The sequence below is a fragment of the Manacus candei genome, unplaced genomic scaffold (genome assembly GCF_025592945.1).
Source record: "Manacus candei isolate 608988 ecotype Guabito, Panama unplaced genomic scaffold, ASM2559294v1 h1tg000007l, whole genome shotgun sequence".
NCBI lineage: Eukaryota > Metazoa > Chordata > Aves > Passeriformes > Pipridae > Manacus > Manacus candei.
The window spans coordinates 6149551-6173583 of NW_026138055.1; the positions used below are offsets into that span (position 1 = coordinate 6149551).

Below are 24033 nucleotides of genomic sequence, written 5' to 3' on the forward strand. Positions count from 1 at the left end.
TGTTTTGCAAATGCAAGAGAAATGTAATAATAGTGGGGTTTGAAAGCCAGAATTTACTGTCTATACCAATCTGTTTGCAAAGAGACAGTGGACGTCAAGTCTATTTTAGCTTCTTTTTTTTTTTCCGCTCCTCTCCTCTCCCCTCCCCCAGCACTCAGAGCATATTTAATTCAGGGTGCCACGAAATTGTAAAGCATTAGCCGTCACGAAGCACATTCACTCTGCCCTGTGCCAGCCTTCATGACTCAAAGACTTTAACAAAAGTGATGGCAAACTGTCCTTTTATGAGCTTGGCATTTTTCTAAGAGGGTCATTCAGATCTATAGGTGGATAAGGGTGTCTGCCTGGGTATCTCCGCACACCCACATGCAAACAGCACACATCCTCTCTCTTTTTTCAGCATTTTTTACTCTATTGCTTCAGTTGAAATGAGCAGTCCAACCCACCCAATGATGTGCTCTCCTTCTCCTCAGTGCAGCACTGGCTGTGCTAAGGAAAAACTCGTATCTGCCTAAAGAACTTCCAGCAAGACCGTTGTCCAGCTCCTGCTGTAATATCTGGCTGTTATTTGCCTCTTGCCTTTTGTGGGTTGAGGTTTTAGAAGAAGATGTACACGGTGAAATGGGGAGGGGTGGCGGGATGGTGCAGAGGCTGAGGGGAAAAGAGATGAATTTATACTTTCTGCCTTAATTTGAGGCCAAAGCGAACAGAAAAAGCAAAGCCCACCCTTCCCACCAGCCAACCACGCACCAGCAAATGTGTCTCCTGACAAAGTTCTCTTCGCTTCCGAGATTATACATATATATATAAAAGCGTCTTTACCTGTAGGACCTTTGAAAGTACAAAGGACACTGTGCACTTTCCCATAGGATCCCATGCAGAATAACAAAGATTTGTAGGGACCTTATAGGCAGGGCTTGAAATTTCCAGAGACAGGACCTTGAATTTAGAAACACCTTCTTTCTCTCTGTCTCTCTGCCTCTGTGTCTCTTTTTTCCCCCGTTTTTTTCCCCCTCCTGGTGCACCAGCCCACTGCAAAGCTCGATTGTTTCCTTTCAAAGGCAGAGATGGGCTCTGCTGCCTGTGCCGGCTCTTTGCCGTTCAACGTGTTAAAAAAATCGGACAATGAGAAGGAAGGTTCTCCTGGGGGGAAAAAAAAAAAAAAAAAAAAAGGTTAAAACTGGTCCAACTCCTCCTCTCCCCTTCCAAACCGAGGGCTGTCCGGGAAATGCACAAATCCAACTCTGGTTTTAATCGTTTTCTGAAAGTAGTAATCGCTATTCAAATACGTGCAGTGAAGGGTTTACTAAACTCCTTCCCCCCCGCCTTTTTTCCCCCCCATATAAAGTATTTCTAAGTTATAAAATATACAGTCCAAGACTAAAAGTATAAGTCTTTCCAGTGGAAAACATTGATCTAAATTTACTCCTTTTAGATTTGCTTGAATGTGCTTTGATGAGACGCTGTTTTGGTGTTTAACTGCATATGAGAAGATAATTTCTGGACATGTAAATAAAAGCATATTACATGGGGGGAAAAGCATAATATCTCCTTGCAAATGATGAATCGCTTAGTGCAGAGGCAAATTATTCTTTATTTTATTCTAGGGAGGATCGAAAATATATTCATTTAATTTCTCCATTCTATCTATCTATCTATCTATCTATCTATCTATCTATCTATCCATCCATCTATCTATCTATCCATCCATCTACTAAAATAGCAGATATATACACTACATAATACATTTATTTAATCCCTCTATATCAACATATATATGTGTAAATGTATAATTAGGTACACAAATATGTATTTAAACACACTCCTATATAAAGTGACCAGGCTTGTGTGCATATGTGCATATATAAAGGGTAGCATCCATGTGCCTATGTGTGCAAAAATATATATAATTTACATACCTAAATGTGGCAATTAATATGTCTATACGTGGAAAAAAAGTTGTCCGTTCAGAGATTTATACGTGTATATGTGCATGTATGTGTAGTCTGTGTATGTGCAACTCTGTATATGTATATATTTTATATGCTACATATAAGTCTCTAATGTGTATATGTCTATATCTAGTTGCATATATGTCTGTAGCTATATGTAACTATGTAACAGATTTTTACTATCCCATTGAGGTAGACTTGTGCAGCCTATTGTTTCAGACAACAGATATAAGTTGCGATGGAAGAGGAACGTCGGATTTGGTGTCTGTCCCCCATTTCCAATTATAGATGGATCATTACAGACAGAGAAGTACTGAGAATCCAGACATCTGCTCTTCACATGAATGCACTCACCTCCTAGAGAACAGCCTGCCATCATGCTCTGGAAACTGGTTGAAAATGTCAAGTATGAAGATATCTATGAGGTGAGTATATAACATGCATATAAGTAAGAGAGTATATGTATATTTAAATATACATCTAGTATATAGATACAGGCATGACTTTATAATACATATATATCTCTGCATATACATCTAGGCAGAAATAGAGACATACACCAACACACACAAGTATAGAGACGGGAAACCAAGAGTAAATGCTTAAATGCTTATTTATTTGCATATTTGTATTCAGCATGCCAAGTCTTAAACTTTTTTTTTTTTTCATGGAAAAGCTGTTTGATGCGATTTAAAACATCAAAGAAATGATCTGGGGATTGGAATGAGGCAACTTAAAGGCAAGAGTTTGATTGTTTAGACCTCTAATTAGATATAATTCGATTAAATATGGACAAATGTCGAGAAAAAAAAAGAAAATAGAAGAAAAACACAATCTGGTATTCAGGGACCGGATGCATTTCATTCTTTTATTTTTTATTTTGCAATTCCAAGCTAAGCTCAGCCTGAATGTGGATTTTTTTATTTATTTTTTTTTTTGTTCCCTTTTCTTGTTTTCAGAATCGGATACGTTTTTTACGACTTTTTGTGCCTCTATAGCAATAGATAAGATGTGCATGTATACATATACTCTCATTAATTAAGCGGCACATACATTCTCGCACGTATGTGAGCACACGCACCCGAACCGATACAGTCAAAGGCAGCTCCGCACAGTCCGCGGGCACGAAAAGTTGAGAGCTTTATTCAGACCTTATTTTCGAGGTCAAAAAGCAAACCAAGGGTGGTGGGGGGTTAAAAATCACAGCTCAAACACCGCGAAACCTTTCTTAATTTTTCACGGTTTCCTGAGCCGGATCTTTCCCAAACGGGCTGCGGGAGTGTATTTCTTGTAAGTTAAACCAGCGTGCGGGATTCGCTCAGAAGCGGGGTTGGGGAAATACGTGTATGTAAGTGAGGAATGGTACTCCATAAAATCTTTTTTTTTTCATAATTTTTATTTTTTAATTGAGGGGAAGGCATTGGCTCGGCGGTCTCGGAGGTGTGGGGGGGTGATTTTCAGAAGGGAGCAATCCGCCAGCTCCAGAGCGGGAGCTGCTCCGTGGGGAGGTGGCCGGGAAGAAACCGGGGACTGGGAAAGAGCCGGGGACAGGGCAGGGACTGGGGAGCGGACAGGGGCCGGGGAGGGACTGGGAGCTGAGGAGGGACCAGGCGCCCGGCAGGGACCCGGCAGGGACCGGGCAGGGACTGGTCAGAGACTGGGCAGGGACTGGGCAGGGGCTGGAGATCGAGCAGAGACCGGGGATCGAGAAGGGACCGGGGACCAAATAGGGGCCGGGGAGGGACTGGGCACCGAGCAGGGACCAGGGAGTGCACAGGGGCTGGGCAGGAACCGGGCAGGGGCTGGGCAGGGGCTGGGAATCGAACAGGTATGGGGGACCCGGCAGGGACTGGGTACCGACCAGACACAGGGCATTGAGCGCGGGGCTGGGTACTGGGCAGGGGCTGGGCAGGGACTGGCTAGGGGACGTGTCCTGGGCAAGGGACGGACAGGGGACGGGACAGGGGACGGACAGGGGCCGGACAGGGCTCAGGGTACCGGGCAGCGGCCGTAGCCCCTCCAGGGAAGCGCCGTCGGGGCCGCCCCGTCCCCGCATCCCTCCCCTCCGGCACTTACAGAGGGGAAACTCCCGGGAAAAGCGGAGAAAGAGATCGGGGGGAAGGTACAGCTCCGGCTGTTCCCGGCCGGAGGAAGGACGGGATGGAGGGAATCTGGGAGGGGATCCGGCAGCCGCACGGAAGAAATGTCTCCTTTCCCAAAAGCTGCCGTCAGGATAATTATCCTTGGCAAAACCCGGCATCTGCAGAACGAGCGCAGAACGAGCACGTGTGTGTGTGTGTGTGTGTGAGAGAGAGAGTGTGTGTGTGAGTGTGTGTCGGTCCCCGTGTGTGTGTCCCCGTGTGTCCCCAGCCCGTGGAGCCCTCGCTGCTTTTCCCTCCCCATCCCCAGGCACAGCCCGGCCATTGTCTCTGCCCGCAGCAGCAGGCGACAAAACATCTCCCCTCCCCGGCTGCCGAGGTCGGGGATGAGGGGTTTTATTCCACCCTCCTTTTCAGAGGGATTTTTAAAAGCGCTATGAATTGACGGACACTCGTGTTTGTAGGTTGCCGTGGGAGAGAAGAGGAGTTGGGGGAGCGATTAGGGGGGATTTGGCTGCGGGCTGGGTATTCCCGAACTTGGGGGTGCGCTCCGAGGCATCTTGTAACGTGCAGCATTAGAAAAAAAAAAAATCGTTGTCGATTTTTTTTTTAAAGCGCTGAAACCCTCCAGATTTGCCTTAAAAAATATTTCCCTCTCTTCTTTCCGATTTATAATTAACAACACGATGGTAGAGGCGTCTCAGCCACTTAAAATGAATCTGTTCTTAAAACAAAAGTGTGTGTGTGCGTGTATGTGCGGGGGGCGGAGGCTGCTCTGGGAAGTGTGAGCCTATTTAGGAAGGAACGTAAGTTGAACTTTAACAGAAATGGCAGACAGTCCAGTTGAACGGGTTCCTGCAACATCAAAAAGGTTTTATATCGCCCCTGGCTTTGCCTCAAAACTATAAATTTACTATCCTTTAAAATTCACTTCATACATTTCGCATTTGGGTGAAAATCGGGAGATCTATGTACATTTATACTTTTTTTTTCGTATCGAGTTGTAGAAATAGGATTTAGGAAAAAAAATGAGCCAAATAACGTAGATTCAAGTATTTATTTGCCTATTGCGAATAAATACGATCTGTAACACGCACCAGAAGGGCTTAATCTTCGCTGTAAATAGGCATCTATTACAGCGACTGCACAGATCTTCTTCCATTTCTTTAAAAATAACAACAAAAAAAAGGATTAAAAAAGCCTCTTTTTCTTCATTATTTGTTAAAAAAAAAAAAAACAACAACAAACTAAAAGAACAAAAACACCAAAGGCAATCAATTCCTCGTATTAAGAATGTATAATTAAATATATATTTGAAGAAAAAAAAAGGAATATGCTTTTCTTCTTCGCCTCTAGCATTGCTTCATCTCACTTCCTTGCTCCAGCTCAGCAGTGTCTACTTTCCGCATCTTCCTCCTCTCGAGTTAATTGAAGTTCTGCCTCTTCCTTGGTAAACTTTTTCCCCCCTCTCCCTCTCCCCAAACTCTGCCTCTGCCAGCCCCCCTCGTCTGATTACATCTAGTAATTCTCCACTGAATGAACGTCATTTACAATAGTAGGGGAGCTCTCGAGCTGGCTGCCAGCTTCACGCTCCATTTGGTCCTGCATTCTCCCTTTAAAGTAGTCGTGTAATATTAATAGTCATGAATATCAATTATTATGAGGCGGTGTAGAGAAGGAAAGGGAGGAAGGGGTAGAGGAGCAGTCTGAGCCTAGCCTTGGGTTGAAGAGGATTGTATTTGGGAGCTCAAAGGCAAAAAAAAAAAAAAAAGAAAAGAAAAGAAAAAAACAACAAAAAAAAGGAGGAAAAAAAACTGAGAGGGAGGGGTAAATCATATATGTAGATAGAGGTTTCCAGGCTCGGTTTTGGGGGCATTGGTCTTTTTTTTTTTTTTTTTTTTTTTTTTTTTTTTTTTTTTTTTTTTTAACCTCTGTTTTTTTTTTTGATGGATAGACTTCGAAATATCTCAAGCTGTTCTCCTGTGTCCAACACGTCCCTGTGCAGATCTCCTTGATATTTTTCCCTCCAGTTATTAGTATTATCACCATTATTTTATTTTTAGCTATTACAAGACTTTTTTTATTTCCAGATGTTAGTCCACACCTATTCCGCCATGGTGAGTTTGGATCCATGTTGTACTAGAATTGCATGTTCTCTCTCTCTCTCTCGATCTGTTGTCTCTCTCTCTCCCTCTCTCTCTCTTTTTAAACGCCTTTGGCTTGGTAATTTAGCACAATAATTGGAGGAGGCTTGCAGCTGCTTCTCCCTTTTTGCATTGTGTGTTCCCGATTTGAGCGAGGGGAGTCTGGGGGGAGAGTAGGGGGAAAAAGAACTTTTTTTCCTTTTTTTTTTTTTTTTTTTTAACCATGTGTGCCACTGCTTGTGGGGGTTTGAGCTGCACTTTGTGGAATAGATATTTTTGTTGTTTACTTTAGCCTCGCAGCTTCAGTGCGAGGGAGTTGGACAAAACTCCTCTCCCACCTTTTCTCTGAAACCTCTACACATTCCCCCCCCCCCCCCGTCCCCTCCACACACCCCAAAGACTTTTCATTACAATTAACCCCCACCCCATACTCCGGAATACAATACTGCAAAAGGAAACAAAAGACACTGGAAGTTGCTGCAGAAATCATAGCGACTGGATTTGTTCAATGCCGACGTTTCATTTTTATTTTGTTTGATTTTTTTAAATTTATTTTTTAAGAGGTAGACTCTCTTTAAGCAAAGATCCCGCGTGGGTTTTATTTAGAGTTTCTTTTTTTTTTTTTTCCCCACGTCCTTTTTTTGCACAACTTCTCACCTCGGAGTCCTCCGAGAAGTGCAACTTTCTTTTTGGGCTTTTCCACGTGAAAATGGGTTGGTGATTTTGAGGACTTCAGCAGTGGGAATAAACAAACGTTTGGAAACTTTAGGCAGGGGAAAGAGTGGGTTGTTTGGATGGATGGGTGGTGTGAGGCTCCTAATTTTCTTTTTTTATTTATTTATTTTTTACCTTTGGTTTGATTTGGGGGGCTGTGGATGGAGAATTATATTACTGGTCTGAAACTGCAGATCATATATGCATACGGAGCACTAGTCCTACAGTTTTAATTTTGACATTTAGCAATTCTCCCTCACACCCCCCGCCCCCTTCCCCCTTCTTGATGGTTACCGGGAACAGACACAATGTGGGTACGAAACACTGTAACATTTCTAATACGTGGCAGGGGAAAGGGGCACATCTGAATTCCAGTTTCCAACTGTTTACGGTTTTATTTTATTTTATTTTGGGATGGGGTTTGCTCCTTTCATTTTTTTTTTTAAAGGTCTTCTTTTTTGTTGTTGTTTTTATGTCATTCCGCCTGTAGGACCGGCATGATGGAGTGCCCAGCCACAGTTCCAGGCTGTCCCAGCTGGGATCCGTCTCGCAGGGACCCTACTCCAGCGCTCCTCCGCTCTCTCACACCCCATCCTCGGATTTCCAGCCGCCTTATTTCCCACCCCCCTACCAGCCTCTTCCTTACCACCAAAGCCAGGACCCTTACTCCCATGTCAATGACCCCTACTCCCTAAACCCCTTGCATCAGCCCCAGCAGCACCCCTGGGGACAGAGGCAGAGGCAAGAGGTGGGATCAGAAACCGGGTCACTGCTGCCACAGCCTCGGGCCGCCCTGCCCCAGCTCTCGGGACTGGACCCCAGGCGGGACTACCACTCAGTAAGGAGGCCAGATGTCCTCCTGCACTCAGCTCACCATGGCCTTGACTCCGGCATGGGGGACAGCCTTTCTCTGCATGGCATCGGACACCCAGGGATGGAGGAGGTCCAGGTAAGGCACCGCGTTCCTTTCTCCCGGGCAATGCATCTGGAGCCCCCATGCCTGGGCTGGGAATGATCAGTGAGGGATTTCCAGCGATATTGCTGTGGGTTGCCATTCTTTTTTTCCGTTCTGGGATTATAACTGTGGTTCTCCCCCTCCCTCTCCCTCTATTTTTCTATATTTTTTTTTTTATAAGAGAATTTATTTCCTTGCTGTCACGCACAGGCTGTGCTCTATAAACCCTCCCCTACATGGCAAGCCAGCAGAGTGCAGGGGGAAGGCGGACATGCTGCTCCAAATATTCCACGTGTTTCAAAAGCTGGCAGAGTTCAAGCCTGGTTTTTCAAATTCCAGTTATTTCCCATGCAATCTCAGCTTCCACCCCCTTCCCCCCCCAACCAATTTCCTGCCGTTCAGGGATTTTGATGAAACTGTCGAATTACTACATTTTTCGTCCGGGAGGGAGGCAAAATATAAACAAAACCCAAACCCAAAGCAATAACTGGTAATCAGAAACAAGTCCGGTGTCCATCCCCCCCGCTCCCTCCTTATTTTTTTAAGTGTAGTTGGGTAAGGTAGCACTGATTTTAAATAGTTTTATTCTCTCTTTTGGGTAACAAAGGAGTTTCGCCGGGCTCAAAGCACGGTATTTCCCAGCTTTCTTCCATCCCACGCGAAACTCATCATCACGTGTTATTTCCTAAAAACAGAAAGGCCCTTAACAGCTTCGGTGCTGGGCTGCTTTGCACCTTGCTGGAGCTGGGCATGCACAGCCCGTGGGGACCCCCGAGCCCGAGGCTGAAGCCTCCAGGGGCCAAGTCCTGCATTAGTCTTTACTAATCGGGATTTTGGGGGTTCCCTTCCATTCTTTTTAGTTGTTTTTTTTTTTTTCCCAGAATTTCTATATCATATTTTATATATATATATATACACACACATATGTGTATATGACACATGTATTTAGTCTTGGAATAAATAAAGAAAAGAATCATTGGATGAAATACGGACTACAAAGTTACAGAAAGGGAAAAAGAAAGGAAAAAAGAGGAGCCTGGGAAGAAAAAAAAGTAGCCGTGAAAAAGGATGTGCTGGACATTATAGGAATCAGCGGCAGGGAAGCGGAGGGGATGTATTGCTTTGGCTTGTGGCTTGGCTTGTTCTAGGGCTTCACGGGAAAATCCCCGGTCTTTGCTGGGTCGAGATGCTTTAGAAATAGAAAGGTTTTGCTGTTTGGATTTGCTCCTGCCTCCGAGCTCAGTGACCGTCGGGTCGCTGGTTCCTGCAGGTTTCCAAGGTGGCTTTGAGACCTGGGGGCAACCCCTGACCCCCACGGGCGCGATGCGCAAGTCTCGTCTCGCATTCCTGGCTCAGACAAGCTGGTCTGCAAGTCAAGGCGAGTTTTACCTCTGTGAATGCGGGAAGGAGATCGCTCTCCTTTCTCTCTGCAGCCGATAGGCGTTAAATGCTGTTTGTGCTTTGATATTTACACTTTCCCCGAAGAAAAGACGACAACTGTTGTATTTTTGTGAGAAAAAAAAGAGAAAAAACAGAAAAGAGGGAAGGTAAAGGAAAGAGGTAAAAAGGAGAGAAGAAAAAGATAAAACGCAGAAAAAAAAAAAAGGTAGAGGAAGGGGAGAGGGAAAGAAATGGAAAGATATGGAAAGATATGGAAAGGAAGAGAGACAGACGTAAAGAAGGAAAAAAAGGAAAGAAAGAGCAGAAATAAAAGGGAAAGAGGAGCTCAAATGAAGCAGCTCTCCATCCCTTTTCCAATAAAACATCCCTTCTGCAGACAGGGCACAATGCTGACGGCAATTGCCTCCCCTCGATGCCTCCGAGCGCAGCGGTGACGACCCGCGGCCATCCCCGACCTGCTCGCCCGGGCTGGCCGGGCCGGGGGGTGGGATGGGGTGGGATCGGGGTAGGATGGGGCAGGCGAAGCTGTGGACCAGCAGAGCTGGAGTCCTTGTTTTGGGGGACTGAGACAACAGGAAATTAAACAGACCCTTTATTTCTGTAAGTTTGGTCTCAGGTTGGGGGGAGGAGGGTGTCCCAGGGAGAAACACATGAAGGAAGAGGTGTCCAACTGCAAGTCAACACAGGCAGGAGGGAAAGCAGCCCAGAACTCGCTTCTACCGCTCAGCATTTTCTATTCTTGTCCCTCCACTAGTGACAGATGAAATTGGGCAGTTTTCCATCCTGATATTCAGTATGGATTTATTCTAGATTCGAGGAATCCATTCTAGCTACAGGGATTTTTATTTAGACCACATATACTTATTATCCGCCATCACTAGATAGAATTTCCAGGAAGGATTTCAAGTATTATTTTCTTAATAGTCCAGAAAGCTGAACCGATATCTAGATATACAGTTGGATAAAGATGTTTCTCTTTGCTTTAGCTTATGCATGTCTTATCAAATATGTGCCATGAGGATGGGCTGGGCTGAGGAGGAGACAGAGAAAGAGAGTGCGTGACAGAAAGAAACAGTGGTTATTTTATAAACACCAAATCCAGGCCATGTGTGAGCCATTGTCCAGGGCTAGAATTAAGTGATTGTAACATGATAGCGCTCTGTTATTGTAAACAGGACATATTGTATTGCTATTGCTGCCCCTTTCGAGAGGAATTTTCAATCTGCGATTTACAGCCTTCAGACAGGGAACAGAAAAGCCAAGACCTACTTATTGAAAAAAATTTGCATCATCTAATAGGGACTCTGAAAAAAAATAAAAACCCACCATTACAACCTCAGATATTTTTTTCTCCCCATCGGCTGGGCAAAAGTAGGGTTATAGTAGTAAAAGATGCAATGAAGGTAATATTCAGACTCTTTGAAGGAAAATAAAGTCTGGATTTTTCAGGTCGATAGCTGTTGAATAATGTGATTATAGATAGTATTCAGGAAGCTCCATGCTATCAGATTATTGGAGGAGGGAAGGGAAGGGAATCTTCCCCTCCAGATTTTCCAAGTACATCTGGAAACTCATCACCTTTCCCCTCCCTGCACACACACCTCCGCTCCTCCTCCTCACTCACGCTGCTACTACGTGCCAGCTAGAGACAAGGAAAGTTAAGTTGCACCAAAACACCCAAGTCTCTTATAAAGTAACCCCTGGTATCACTTTTAACTAAAGAAGTCTAGTAATTAAAAGTCTGAGTTGTTTTTCCACGTTTCCGCATGCAGTCCTAATTAAATCTTTACGATCCTCTCTGTGACTATTAACTGCCAGCATGCTGAGCGAATATCCTGTACAAAAACCCAGCAGGAGGGCGTAATTAGATAGAAAATCAGACAGGAGTCTTCTCATTAACTACAACAACTAACCCACGTTGCTGATGGAGCGAGCGGAGTGCATGCACACGCATAAAGGGTGTGCACAACCATCGACTCCAGAGATAGGGCGAGATCAGGAGGAAAGATGGAAAAAAAATAAAAGGGAAGGTGGTGTTTCATGTTTACCTCCAATTCTGTGCCATCGAGGTGCGCCACGCTGCACTCCAGCAGGCTGCAGGATTTGCTCATCATCCCTCGTCGGGAGCTGCTCAGGGAAAGGAGGGAAGACTTTGTAATTTTATTTTGTGCCCTTTAGGTATGTAGCCTATTGATTATGAGAGAGAGACACAGCCATGCCCAAACACATCACATAAGGCAACCCTCTGCGTGTGTGTGTAGGCTCGTTGGAGGGTGTATTCAAGGAAAATGAAAGGAAAGCTCTCGTAGAAAATATTGTTCCGTCACGTTTTGGGCAGATGTAATTTTCTCCTAAATCATATTCCATCTGGAATGTCTCCGCTGAGCACAGAGATGGAGATAAGGGCTAGATCCGGATAAGCTCAGCCTCTCGGTGTAGCAAAGATAAAGTTAAAATAATAGTGACGAAAATCATTGCTTTGCTGTGAAGGTGTTTTCCTTATCAAGAAAAAATGTGACAACAACTCAAACATACAATAACATCCAAAACCCTAAACCCTAAATAATAATGAGAAAAAATAAAATAATAAAGTCAAGAAACTCACAGGTCCCTCCTTTCTCTAGAATCGACCCTAAAATGGAACCTGTCGGAATTCTGCAGTAAATTACTCTTAAGACATCTCATCTCTTTGGGAGATGATTTTACTCTACCGGACGCAGATTCAGCGGTAGTTTTAGTTGTTTGGGGTTTTTTATATATATATATATATATATCCCACTTTCGTGTTGAGAAATGAAACGCAAGATTTGCTGTGTCCTCTGTGCCCGTCTTTGTTCTCTTCCCTGCCAAAGAAGTTAATGCCGTAATAACAGGTGTGCTCCTCAGCGGGCTGAAAAGAAGGGGGAAAGTGTGAAAACACGGCTTTGAAATCGGGACCTTTTTTCCTAGGCGATCAATTTGGTGGTTCATACTTTTGATAATGTATATTCCCGCTCCTCCCTCCCCGTCCCCACTAATTCAGGACATGGAAGCAACCTCGAGAGCTGTAAATCTCTTTCTGCCCGTCCCCTGTACAATGTGGGCGTTGCGCTGCGCTCCGAAAGGCTCAGGCTTTAATTAAAAGTCCATAATGTAAACTATGATATATAAAAAGTAAATGGCCCTTGAATTATTAAGATGTAGCAGGGTTAAACAAACAAACAAAAAACAAAAAGAAGAAGGAGGAGGGGAAGGAAAGGGGAGGGAGCATTTAAGTTGTCCTTAATCGTGTTCGTTTATGTCATGCAATAGATCTTGCAGATGTTGCCAAATTGCCACATTTTCAAAGGAAGAAATATAAAGCTTTATGGAATGCAAAGAAGTCTATGTGATATCTATGTTTTATAAGATAACAAAACCACTATTGCGCCCCATATGCTTCACACCTCTTTTTGTTTTATTAGAAGACTATATAATTTGTAAGAATTTCATTTTCTTCTCGATTTGGGGAAATAATAATAGCAACAATAATAATAGTAAAAGAAAAATTCTCCCTCCCCTAGTGAATTAATATAAATGGAAATAACAGGAACTCCAGTTTGGAATGACATGATTTATGTACGTGATTCTTTAATATCCAGTCAATTTGAATAGTGATGTTTTTATATCCACAGTCAGTTGAAGATGCCAATAACAGCGGTATGAACTTATTGGACCAGTCTGTCATTAAAAAAGGTATGGATTATTCCAACAAGCTAGACAAACTTTTACTGTGTAGCAATATCTTCATGATATATTTTGACTTTGGGGCAATTAATTTCTCCGGGAAGCAGGAATACATGGCAGCAAGATGAATAGTTGATTGGATCAGCAGATAGAGTGAGGGGATAAGATATGTGAACAGGAAAGTTTATATCCCCGCCTCCCCCGTCCTTCAAAGGGTTTAGTGACACAAATGCTCTCTAATGGAGCACCCCATGCTCGAATGCAGTTTCCATGGGCCCTCCTCTCCTCTTTTCCCCCCTCACCTCGAGAGTCTTCGATGGGAACCCCTTGGCTTTTAATAGAGGAAGGTGGTTGATTCCCTTTGGGGTTTAAATGCATTTCACAGGCGAATAAAACGTGGAGAGAAAGAGATGCCCATGGAAAGGCAGCCCCGGCCCCCTTCCCTGCTTCCTCCAAGATTCCTCCCTTCCCCCTTCCTCCAAGGTTCCCCCCTTCCCCATGCCCATTTTTTACATCTTTCTACATATGCGCCCATGATTTAGTGTAACTGCAGAATCACCCCATACTGTTAAAGGGAATGTGATATTAACAAATGTTTGCAGTCTCTTGTACAGCTGTAAGCAAAATAATTAACTAATTAAACTAATTAAATGTAATTACAATAACTCATTTTGGGCGTATTGCAGCTGCTTAATTTTTTTACATTTCTCTGACAGTCCCTGGAAGATGCTCGGCGATTAGTGTTGTGTTATGCTGATAGACATTAAACAGATCACACGCTGCAAATGGAGGGAAAGCTATCTTTAATTATCTAAGGAGTTTCTATTTCTAGATTCAATTTTAAGTACCAGAGATGAGGCTTAGAAATGCTGTCCCTTATGCTTACTATCAGCAGCACTTATCTCCAGGACCTTGTTATTTGTCAAATGCTCACAAATGGTTTAATAGCGATGATCTTGTAGGATGTAAAGCAAAATAACGCGGAGGGTGTTTGCTTAAAACGTGTTGAAGGCAGCACGAGGTCCTTCCGTGTATTTATGGTTTGTTTTGCTGTTTGCTTGGTTTTTTGTTTTTGTTTTTGTTTTTTTTGGTTTTTTTTTTTAATTTAAATCTTCATGTACGGTCTCTTTCACACACATGATCAAGGTCTAGTTGTTTGAGGGAGGACAGATGAAAACTTGAAGACCCTTTGGCAGCACCATTTATGACTATTGGTTGAAAAGTCGAAGGTTTTTTGGTTTTTTTGGTTGGTTGCTTAGTTGTTTGTTTGTTTGTTTTTCTTTTTTTAAGAAACAAAGTTACCTTTAAAAAGGAAAAAAAAAAAGATTTCTACTGTTTTGGTTCAGTTTGAATGTTTAATGGAGTATCTACTCAGGGTCTGTAACCTGATGGTTTCTGGTTGTATTTTTAACCTTTTTTTTTCCTCACTCTCCTCCCCCTTCCCCACCCCCACTTGACACCTCATACATGATGTTGTCTCTTGTGTGTATTTGATTAATTGGTGCTTGATTTGTGGTCGAGAGACTCCTTCCCAATGTTGTTCCCCGCTGGTTTTTCACAGAATACACAGTTCAAAATACTCTTTCTTTTTTTTTTTTTTTTTTTAAACACGCACACGTCTCTGCCTCTCCCTCCTTCAGCTGACGAGGACAGCAGAGACATTCCACGTGTGTGCTCGGTGGTACAGTTAGAGAGCGAGTAGCACTGGAATGTGAATATCAATAATTCTATGGATCAGGTATAGATTTTTATATGTGTAAGGTATATATATTTAGGTGTGCTTTTTATATGTGGGCATTGCAACGGCCCCAGGTCGAGCAGCTGCCTCCTAAAGAGACCCAGTCTCGTCTATATGGGATTACATGTGCCTATTTGCAGCCAGAAGAAGAGATACTCTGAGTATACACATGATGAGCAGGAGACATATGCACTTCGGAAATTAGGTTACTAAAAAAGACCCTGATATGTGTTTGCAACTGTTTAAAAGTCACTGCAGCAGCGTTTTCTTCCTTAGAAGTAATGCTGAGCTCTAAGAGACTTCCCAGCATAAAGGAATATTGTATTTTCTCGCCCAGCGATTTTCCTGGGTGCCGAGGAAGAGAAATGGGTAATAAATAGCAGGTCACACTTGTGGCAGTCAATATTTAATCAGGACGAGAGAAGGAGCAACACAGAGAGTGCTCAGTATCAATTTCGCTTTGTTCCCTGCACTTTGTAGCTGTGAGGATGTACTTTGAAGGAAGAATAAGTTATTTAAACTCTGTGAGTCGTTATTGCAGGGAGATGGCACAGATAGATAGAGAGACAGAAAGGTATTGACTGATTTTTGTCCAGTGGAACGTTCCCGTGATACATATTTGCCAGTCGAGGCTTGGAGGGGGTCTACTTCACCAAATCCTGGTTTAGTGCCTAAAATTCTTTAATTACAAAGCAGTGGGAGAAGTATGATGGAGACTTAGACTCTAAACTTAATTATATCACCCAGACTGTGTCTGTTCATGGTCTTTCAGGCCTGCAGAGGGAATTATCTATCTATGCAAAAGCTTTGCCAAATTATTAAGGAAATTATATAGGGATTCATACACGGCTATTGATTTATCTCACGTATCGATCCCCCACAATAGATTACACACACCCAGCCTCTTGTTATGTTTGCTATCTGAGCTTACTTGACATTTCTGAAGTAATTTAGTTAAGAGGAAATGAGTTGTTCCCAGTAGAGAGAGCAAACGAGTGGAGTGAAGGTAGCCAGCGTGATAAATGGCTCTTTCATTTGGAGATCTCCAGAGCTCGTTTAAGGCTAATTTTCTGTATTAGCCCCCTTTGAGCTATTAATGCAATAGGCAGGGACCGTGGCCCCTCGTCTCTTAGCTGCCCCATTAGAGCGAGCATTAAGCTACCAAGCCTGAACTCCACCGTGGTCGTGGTGGTGGTGGTGGGGAAATAATGAAAGGTGCTTTTTAAACTCCCCTAATCTAAGCTGGCAGAGGGTGGTTAATACGATTTGAAGGGGGCTGGTCAATGAACAATCAATAAACTAATAATGAGAAGGATGCGGTACATTAACAGCCTAAAAATGCAACGAGACATTAAAAAATCATCGTTAACTCCTAGTTCCATTAAGATTTGGGTGGTGGAAGTGGGAGGGAGGGAGCCAGATAAATCATCGAGATGATAATAATGATCACCAAGAGTATTAATATCAGTTATAACTAAGCTTTCAGAGCTTACCGGCTGCACGTTTGGAGGCCTTTCCCTCGATTTCTGCTGAAATGAAGGGAAAGTTTTCCATGTGTCAGGAATAAAAGATAGAGCTCCCTTGTCAAGTGCTCATCTGAAATCTGCTTGGCACCGACTGTGGTGAAAGAAGTTGTCCTCTTGCAAAATCTTTCGTGGCCCAAGTCCCGAGTTAATTTTTTGTGACTCTGGGGCACAGTCAGAGTCTTAAAATTATTCTGATGTATTTATTTACTGTCAACTCTTTCTGACGATCGCCTGCACACTCACACCTGATTTAGCATGAAAGGCCATTTTAACTCGAACACCTTAATTCGTGGTCTCCTTGCAAACACACTCTATTGTTCCCACTACTTTGGGGAAACATATGAAAGAAGGTATCCTAACCTTTCGCTTTTAACTCTAAATAACACGACATGACTTTCCTCCCCACCTCTTGAAGTTTAGGATAAATGATTAACTGAAAACCACTCTGGCCCCAGCTTTTCAGGTGATAGATCTGGGAATCGGAGATGGTGCTTTGCTGCCACTCAGCTTCGTGCTCATTCCTGGATTACCCACTGAACCTTAGGATCCCCTTTAATTGAATGCAAAACAATTTCGAGGGAATACGTTTCGCTTTGAAATTTAGTCCCAGCTTGCAGAGGAAAGGGACTGCGGTTGGAGGAGAGGGGAGGGAGGAGAGGAGGAGACGAGGAGGACAGGAGGAAATGGGAGATGAACACACACTTTCCGTATTTGTTCATTAAAATTAAAATAAGATCCGGGTCTTTTAGATCCAGCGTGTAAGACGCTGCTCCAGACTTTTTAGACTTGGCCACTGAGTCAGATCAAATCACCAGTTACAGCAAAGTCCTGTTGTTATACTGGACAAAGAATTTTCTACTCATTTCAGGACCAGTAGGCAGATTAAAAAAAAATGAAAGAATTTAACAGCTGATCAATAATTAATTTGTCCATGGTGTTTGTTAGTAAGAAATATAAGAAACATTTCCTCTGATTGATTATTTGATTGATTGACTGATTGACTATCAGATTATTCACCGGGATTATTGCAATAATATCCATAGCTTAAACCCCTATTATTCAGCTATTTTCAGGACATAAATCTATTATTTCTTTATATTTAGTGTCCATAAAATGGCTTTTATTTCCATTTCCTCTTGTGAGTTCACATTTGTGCGCATTTTCACAGGTTTTTGGCAAGCAACCCAACAGAGAACCACCATACAAAAAAAAAAAAAAAAAAAAAAGAACCCTAAGACTTAATGTATGCACAGAAAATTGTAAACATGTAAAGAACTGAAAGCTTCACGCTGAGTTTCGCCATGCTCCATTTCCCCACCATTTCCTGCTGTCGTTTTAAAGCGATCTCACTCATCTAGAGATCCCGTTTGCAGGAACAGTATGCTTATAATTACTAACAAATCAAGCGGCTAGTGTTGCTCTCCCGGTTTATTGATAAGCTGAAGAGAAATGGAAGGGGGAGAAATGACAAAGAGGCTGGAAGGAACCACAGGAGGAGAAAGAGGGAAAAAAAAAAGGAGGGAGAAAAAAAGAAGGAGGGAGGAAAGAGAGATAAAGGGATGGAAAAGGAGAAAGGAGAGGAGAAAAGAGAGACAAAGGAGGTAAAGAAAGAAATATAAAGCAAGGGAGAAGGCAGGGATTTTAAAAGGGGGAATTATGTATTTGTGAGTGCTCACATACACACAGCAAATAGAGTTTGGGAGTGAAAGAAAATCGAAGAGTTTCTGCTGAGGATAACAAGAACTAAATGGGATGAAGTGAAAGCAGAGTGGTGGGGACTCTGCGTGGATACGTGTGTATTATTCTGTTTTACTCCAGCAGTTGTGGCAATCCCCAACCAACTGGGAAAGTTGACATCGGCTAAAAATACACCCTGCATTAGGGTTTATTTACATCCACGCAGGGATTTGACACATGCAGCCGCACACACGGATCTCTTCACCCACAAAACCTCCACGTTCCATTATCTCTGCTGCTGTCTGGGCTATGTCTGAAAAGCTCTAGCCATGATAAACATATAGATATGATATAGATAGAGATAATTCATTCCATGGCAAACACTTTTTTGAGGCAGCATTAGGTAATTTACAGAAGATACAGAGCCTAGATAGAATACATCTCTCTGAAGCTATGAAATTGCAATAGATATGCTTACACCGCCTGGTAAGCCTCAAAATGGGTTCAGAGTTATCAGGCTCCAGCTGGTGGGTATGTTCCTACGGTCCTTTTCAGGGAAACAGTGGTAGGAGGAAAAGCTGAGGAGCTCCCAGCAAAGCAGGGAAGGGAGCCAGCTTGCTTCCCAAAAGCAATTTGCAAGGGAAAAAAAAATACCGAGCACGTGAAAATCCATATTTCAAAGGTTAACTAATGTAATGAGTGCTCCGAAAGGCCAAAGCGAGTGGGCTGAGGTGCATTTAAGCATTGCACGGGTCCTTCTCTCTTTAGTGAGTTTGGACTAAGATCAGATGTTCGTGGAATTGCTGCCTCTTGTTTAATTTCTCAGTTCACTGGACAGTGACCTGATAAACTGGTCACTAAATATAGCCACGGTAAAGGTGTACTCGAACCACTGAGCCCGTGAGTTTGACCCAAGAAAAAAATGCCAGTCATGAAGATCTGTCTGGTGGCACTGCTTTAATCTAACTTTTTTTTTTTTTTAGTTTATATTTTTTTAACTTGATACTTCACTCAAATAGACTATCGTACATGAAATAAGTGATATATTTATGTATAATGGGGGAAAATACATATGGTTTTTTACTCTGCTGTACTACCTCTGATACACAAAAAAGCCTTCCTATATAGAATCAATGGCAAAAAAAAATCCTATTAATAGCAATGAAAGCAGGAGCGGGCCTCTAACTCTTTTATAACTGTTTCTGAGCTGTTCTCAAACTATTTGAAACCACCTTTATGAGCTGCATAAAGTGCCTAAGTAAAAATAATAGAGAAATAGGAATCCATTTCACTTTCCGATTCCCTGAAGTCAAGCCACTCAAAATAATTTGTTTATACTGGAGACTATACACAAGGCATAAGAAGCAATATGTATATCTAAAATCGACATGCCTTTTGGTTTTTAGCTGTTATAGAGCTTTTATTGTGGGGGTCTGGTCTGGCAGTAGGAAATGATCTGTAATAAAAACAGTGAAACACGGTTGTGTCTATTCCATACACTGAGGTTATAAAATTGGCAATTGCCCAGTAGTTAGCACTTGGTAATATATTAGGATACCCGATCTTATTGTTTAGCAGCTCCAGACGACTTAAATATCCGCTCAACCCTAATGGTTTGATTCTCCAGATATGTTGCAAATAAACAGGGCTTTTATGACTTAACTGACATGTATTATAAGTACCTAAATAGCTGGCATATGTGCATAATAGAACCCTATTATTTGCCGAATTGGTTTTGCAATTGATTGAGTGGAAACGGGAGATTGTGAAGTAGTATCTGCTCGAAGAGGGTGTGTAATCAATTAGTCTTCTCCTCTGAAACATGCCCGCTGGACTGCCAGGGCTCTGCCACCAGCAAACCCCCCAGTTTTGGAGTATATTTTCTATAAGGAAACGTGTGTTGCCGTGAATCCAAGAGGAAGCAGCAGTAGCAGCTGTCAGCTCTTATTAACTCCTGCATAAAACATACCTTAAGTACGGTTTGTTATCAATTACTTGCAGAAATGAAACAACTGGGAAAATGCAGTGAGGCTCCCTATAAATTAAAGTGATTGGGTGATTGATTAGAGCACCTGCTGTAAATCATAACAGTTACACACAATTATGAGAGAGCTATTTAAGTTCATTTGTAAACAAAACTCATGTCACGGGGGAATTGCTCTCCGTTTTAGTTTAGCCAATTTTTTTGTTTATTTCTGAGTGTGTCTGGTTGCTATTATAGGAATTTGTTCATTATAATCCCCTTGGTTACTCTTAAAATAACCTCACTGGTTTCTCAGAGAGAAGAAATATTTCATTTTATCTTAGGCAGAGCAACATGGTTTTATTTTATTTAGCTTCACTTTATCGTTCTCTTTTTATTTTTCCCTATAACTACCTTTAAATATGTGTTACAGTAACTAAAACAGCTTTATTTAGGGGCGGGAGAGTTCCCAGTAATTCACGGACAGCACAATATGATCAGAGTGGAGAACACCATGGTAGGACCAGATATTTTTTTTCCTGGTGTTCATTTTTCTAAAGGAAAAGACTCATTTTATTTCATAAACCAGACTTAATAAAAACACAAAGCAATAACAGAGCTGTCTTCTCGTTGCTGTATCCTCCAGCCTTTATACTTATTTAAGACAGCAACTCCCTTCGTGTGCTGCGTTTATTCCTGGCTCAGCTTAGCAGTAATGGAAACATTAGCCAAAAAAAAGTAAATTTTCCTCTTTTTTTCCCCTCCAGAAAGGCGCTGTCCGTTGTACAAAAGGCATCGGGGGGCTCTGGGTGAGACACAGGCTCAAACCCGAAAGTTGCCAGGTGCTTGCCAATATGTATTTTATTTCCCAATGATTAAACCCTGCATAGAGGCTGTACTGTACCACCCTTCTCTCCATCCATCATTCATGGAGCAGTTTCCTAGAGGTTGGGGGAGCAGCACCCTTTAGGTTGCTGGAGGTAGCCAGAGTTTCAAAATTCCCTTTCATTTTGCTGTTCTGTGCATGTCAGAGAGACTGTGGTTATCCCGTGCTCCTTCGTGGCGTGATGATTTCTCTCTCCCCTCCTCCCCTCTTCTTTCTCCAGTTCCGGTTCCTCCAAAATCTGTTACTTCTTTGATGATGAATAAAGATGGCTTCCTGGGTGGAATTTCAGTCAACACCGGAGAGGTGTTTTGCTCTGTCCCCGGCCGCTTGTCTTTGCTTAGTTCAACTTCAAAGTACAAAGTAACTGTGGGAGAAGTTCAGAGGCGACTTTCCCCTCCGGAGTGTCTGAACGCATCCCTCCTAGGAGGAGTCCTTAGAAGGTAAGAGGCATGAAGATGACCACGTGGGGGGCTCCCTGCACACACCAGAAACACTTGGTCAACAGTAAAGATGATTGCAAATATGCATTGACCTTGTTGTTATAGCCTGTGTGTGTAACTTTATGGATAAAGTGAAGATAACAGACATTGAGATGAATGTATGGGCAGCAGAGAAAGATTTGGCCCTGTTTGCTTGCAAATGAAGGAACTGAGGCAAGGAAGATTTTTGCTTTTGTATATGAACAGAATTTCTATCTTTTCTCCTACTCACACTTCTCTCTTAGAAAGTGGGCAATATAAAATGCCACACTGGATGTGATTCAGGGTGAACTGGAGGTTTTTGAAGACTTGATGTATTTCTAGGGATTTCCTGGATAAATCCACGAGGCTTTCTCTGTATGGCAATAGCAGTCAGACAATTATGTCAGTTATGAGACCTGTTGTCACACAAGACATTATTGAGATTGGCAGGGAGCTAATAGGCAGGGTAAGGTAGAGAAGGACCTGACTAAAGAAAAGTCATCAACAGGTAGCTCTGAAAGTCAGAAACTTAGTGCTTCATGCAGAGAAAGTTGCTGGAGGAATCACTCACAGTTGGGCTCGAGGCCTTTGCTCTTTAATATTTGTGCAAATCACCACTAAAATCCTGGTGGATTTTGCTGAAGACCTCAAAATATTTGGCAATATTGGTGCTGAGGAAAATGGGGAGGTCTTGTTGCCACTTGATCATATCAAGTGGGAGATTGTGGTTTTATCTAAAAGAAACAAGAGTTTAAGCTCTGAGGTCATTAACTGGAAATACTAAGAGGGGGAAAGGCTTTTTTCTTCTTGGTAGGGGCTGAGAATTGTCAGTATGACTTGGCTGTAAGAAAGGTGAGCCAAAGCTCTGTCTCCATTCAGAACAGAGAAGAAGTCATGAGGTACCAGCATGAGGTACCAGTTCACCCACTCAGACTGACAGGAGATAAGACTTCATTTTCTATGGGAGAGGTGGACACCAGACTGGTAAGAAAAGTAGGACTTTTAGACAGGAACAGACTTTAGACAGGAACAAATTCATATAAATTGACATTGAATAAATTTCAGATCATGTTTAAAAGTTGCTAATCTTAGAGGAGAAAATATCTTGACAACTCCTGTAACCACAGTTGGGATGTGATGAGTCTAAGGTGGTTTAAAATGCAGTTTATGTTTGGGGCTCCCCCCTTACCATCCCCTGATGTCGTCGGGGTCTCTAGCTCCATCTCTAGAGATGAGAGGGAAAGTTCTGCTCCGTGCAGTCAGTCACCCAAACACACACACGAGAATCAGGATCTCCTAAAATAGATGCAGTTCCACGTGAATGTCTGTAATCATTGTTCAGCTGCAAGCCTTACCAGTGAGAGCAGCAGAGACTTTTACTTACAGATGCTAAACCTTCCTGCTCCTTCTGCGCAACCACAAATGGAGCAGGGAGAACATCTGAGAGATACCCTGTAGAAAATACAATTATCAAGGTAAAGAAACATTATTATTGAACTTCAGTGGATTTCTGGAGGTGGCCCAAGCCGTAACCATTGGCTGCTGCTGACTTCAGTTCCTATCTCGAATCTAAATTTTAGACAAGCTTTTGGTTCAGAGCAGATGAAATATAAAAAGCTGCTCTCTTGCAATTCTGCCATCCAGTCCGATTTACTTTGATATAAAATAGTGAGATGCCAGTCTGGCTTCTCTGTAGTTTTTGATTTCCTTTCGCTAAGTGTGACTGCTAATTCTTAAACAAATTTTAAGTAAAGAACTTAGAGATAGTTGGGACAGACTCTGCTGTTAGGTGCCAAAACTCTCCCTGACTTCGCAGGTGGCAAGATTTCATCCCTGAGGCTTTACATATGTATGGGCGTTCGAACAATAGCTCTGAATTTCCCACCCATAGCTCACTCATCCTTTTATTGCCCTTATCAGTAACCTCCGACAGATACTCAAATCTTTCCCCAGGCAATCTATTCCCTCTATTCCCTCTATATAACGCCCCCTGCCTCAGGTGAGCTCTTCCTCTCAGCATCGCCTTCCCGCACAAGAAAACGCTCACACGCGCGCGCGAAATGGTTTAATAAATATTTTCCTCCTCTTCTATTTATCCACAGGCGCACACATTCTCCCTTTGAGCTTTTCTGATTTTTTTTTTTTATTCTCTCTTCCCGTTCTGTCTCTTTAAGGGAAAAAACCCAGGTGATCGAATCTTCCTCTACCTTTCTGCCCATCCCTTTCCTCCATCGTAATGCAAGTCGGCGTCATACAACAGAAACCCATTTGTTCTCTAGATCGAGACCTTTCTGTTAATTATTGCTGTTTGGCATTATTTGATTTCCCTGGATAAAACAGGGAGAAAAGTGGGTTCATCCCCACCTCTACCCTTGGGAGAAATTAGGCAAATCTCAGCAAAGCCGAGCAGAAATCAACACCCCCAAAGTCCTTGACGTCGAGTGAAAACCCTCCCAGGCTCCGCTGACTGCACAGACTAAACGTTTCTTCCAGGAACACTGCGGGGTTAATCACGATGTTAATTTCTTTGCAATTCTAGAGCCAAATCGAAAAACGGGGGGAGATCTTTGCGAGAAAGGCTAGAAAAAATCGGTTTGAATTTACCAGCCGGCAGGCGTAAGGCCGCAAATGTCACTTTACTCACCTCCCTGGTGGAAGGTAAGCCGAGGGTCGCAGCTCCCTTCACACCCCTGCCTGCTCTGAACTCCTGTCTGACATTTTACCAACCAAAAAACCCTCAAAACAAAAAGAAAGAAACACCACCAACTTTGGGGATCAGGTGGGAAAACCTTGCAGAGGTGAAACTCAGGGC

At 42.8% G+C, this 24033-nt stretch overlaps 1 protein-coding gene across 6 annotated transcripts in view; it reads left to right on the plus strand.

Moving 5' to 3' along the window:
* Positions 1–2206: 2206 nt before the first annotated feature.
* Positions 2207–24033, plus strand: part of TFAP2B (transcription factor AP-2 beta) — a 33318-nt gene continuing 11491 nt past the window's right edge. For 3 of the 6 annotated variants that reach the window (XM_051812657.1, XM_051812638.1, XM_051812648.1), the window contains exons 1-6: positions 2207–2377; positions 7400–7858; positions 12919–12979; positions 20642–20716; positions 20981–21200; positions 23761–23879. In XM_051812657.1, the coding sequence (XP_051668617.1) occupies positions 2297–2377; positions 7400–7858; positions 12919–12979; positions 20642–20716; positions 20981–21200; positions 23761–23879 (1015 nt within the window). In that variant the 5' untranslated portion in view covers positions 2207–2296. Of the gene's footprint in view, positions 2378–6141; positions 6169–7399; positions 7859–12918; positions 12980–20641; positions 20717–20980; positions 21201–23760; positions 23880–24033 lie in introns of all 6 variants that reach the window. The other 3 variants (XM_051812668.1, XM_051812677.1, XM_051812660.1) reach the window with 3 other exon arrangements.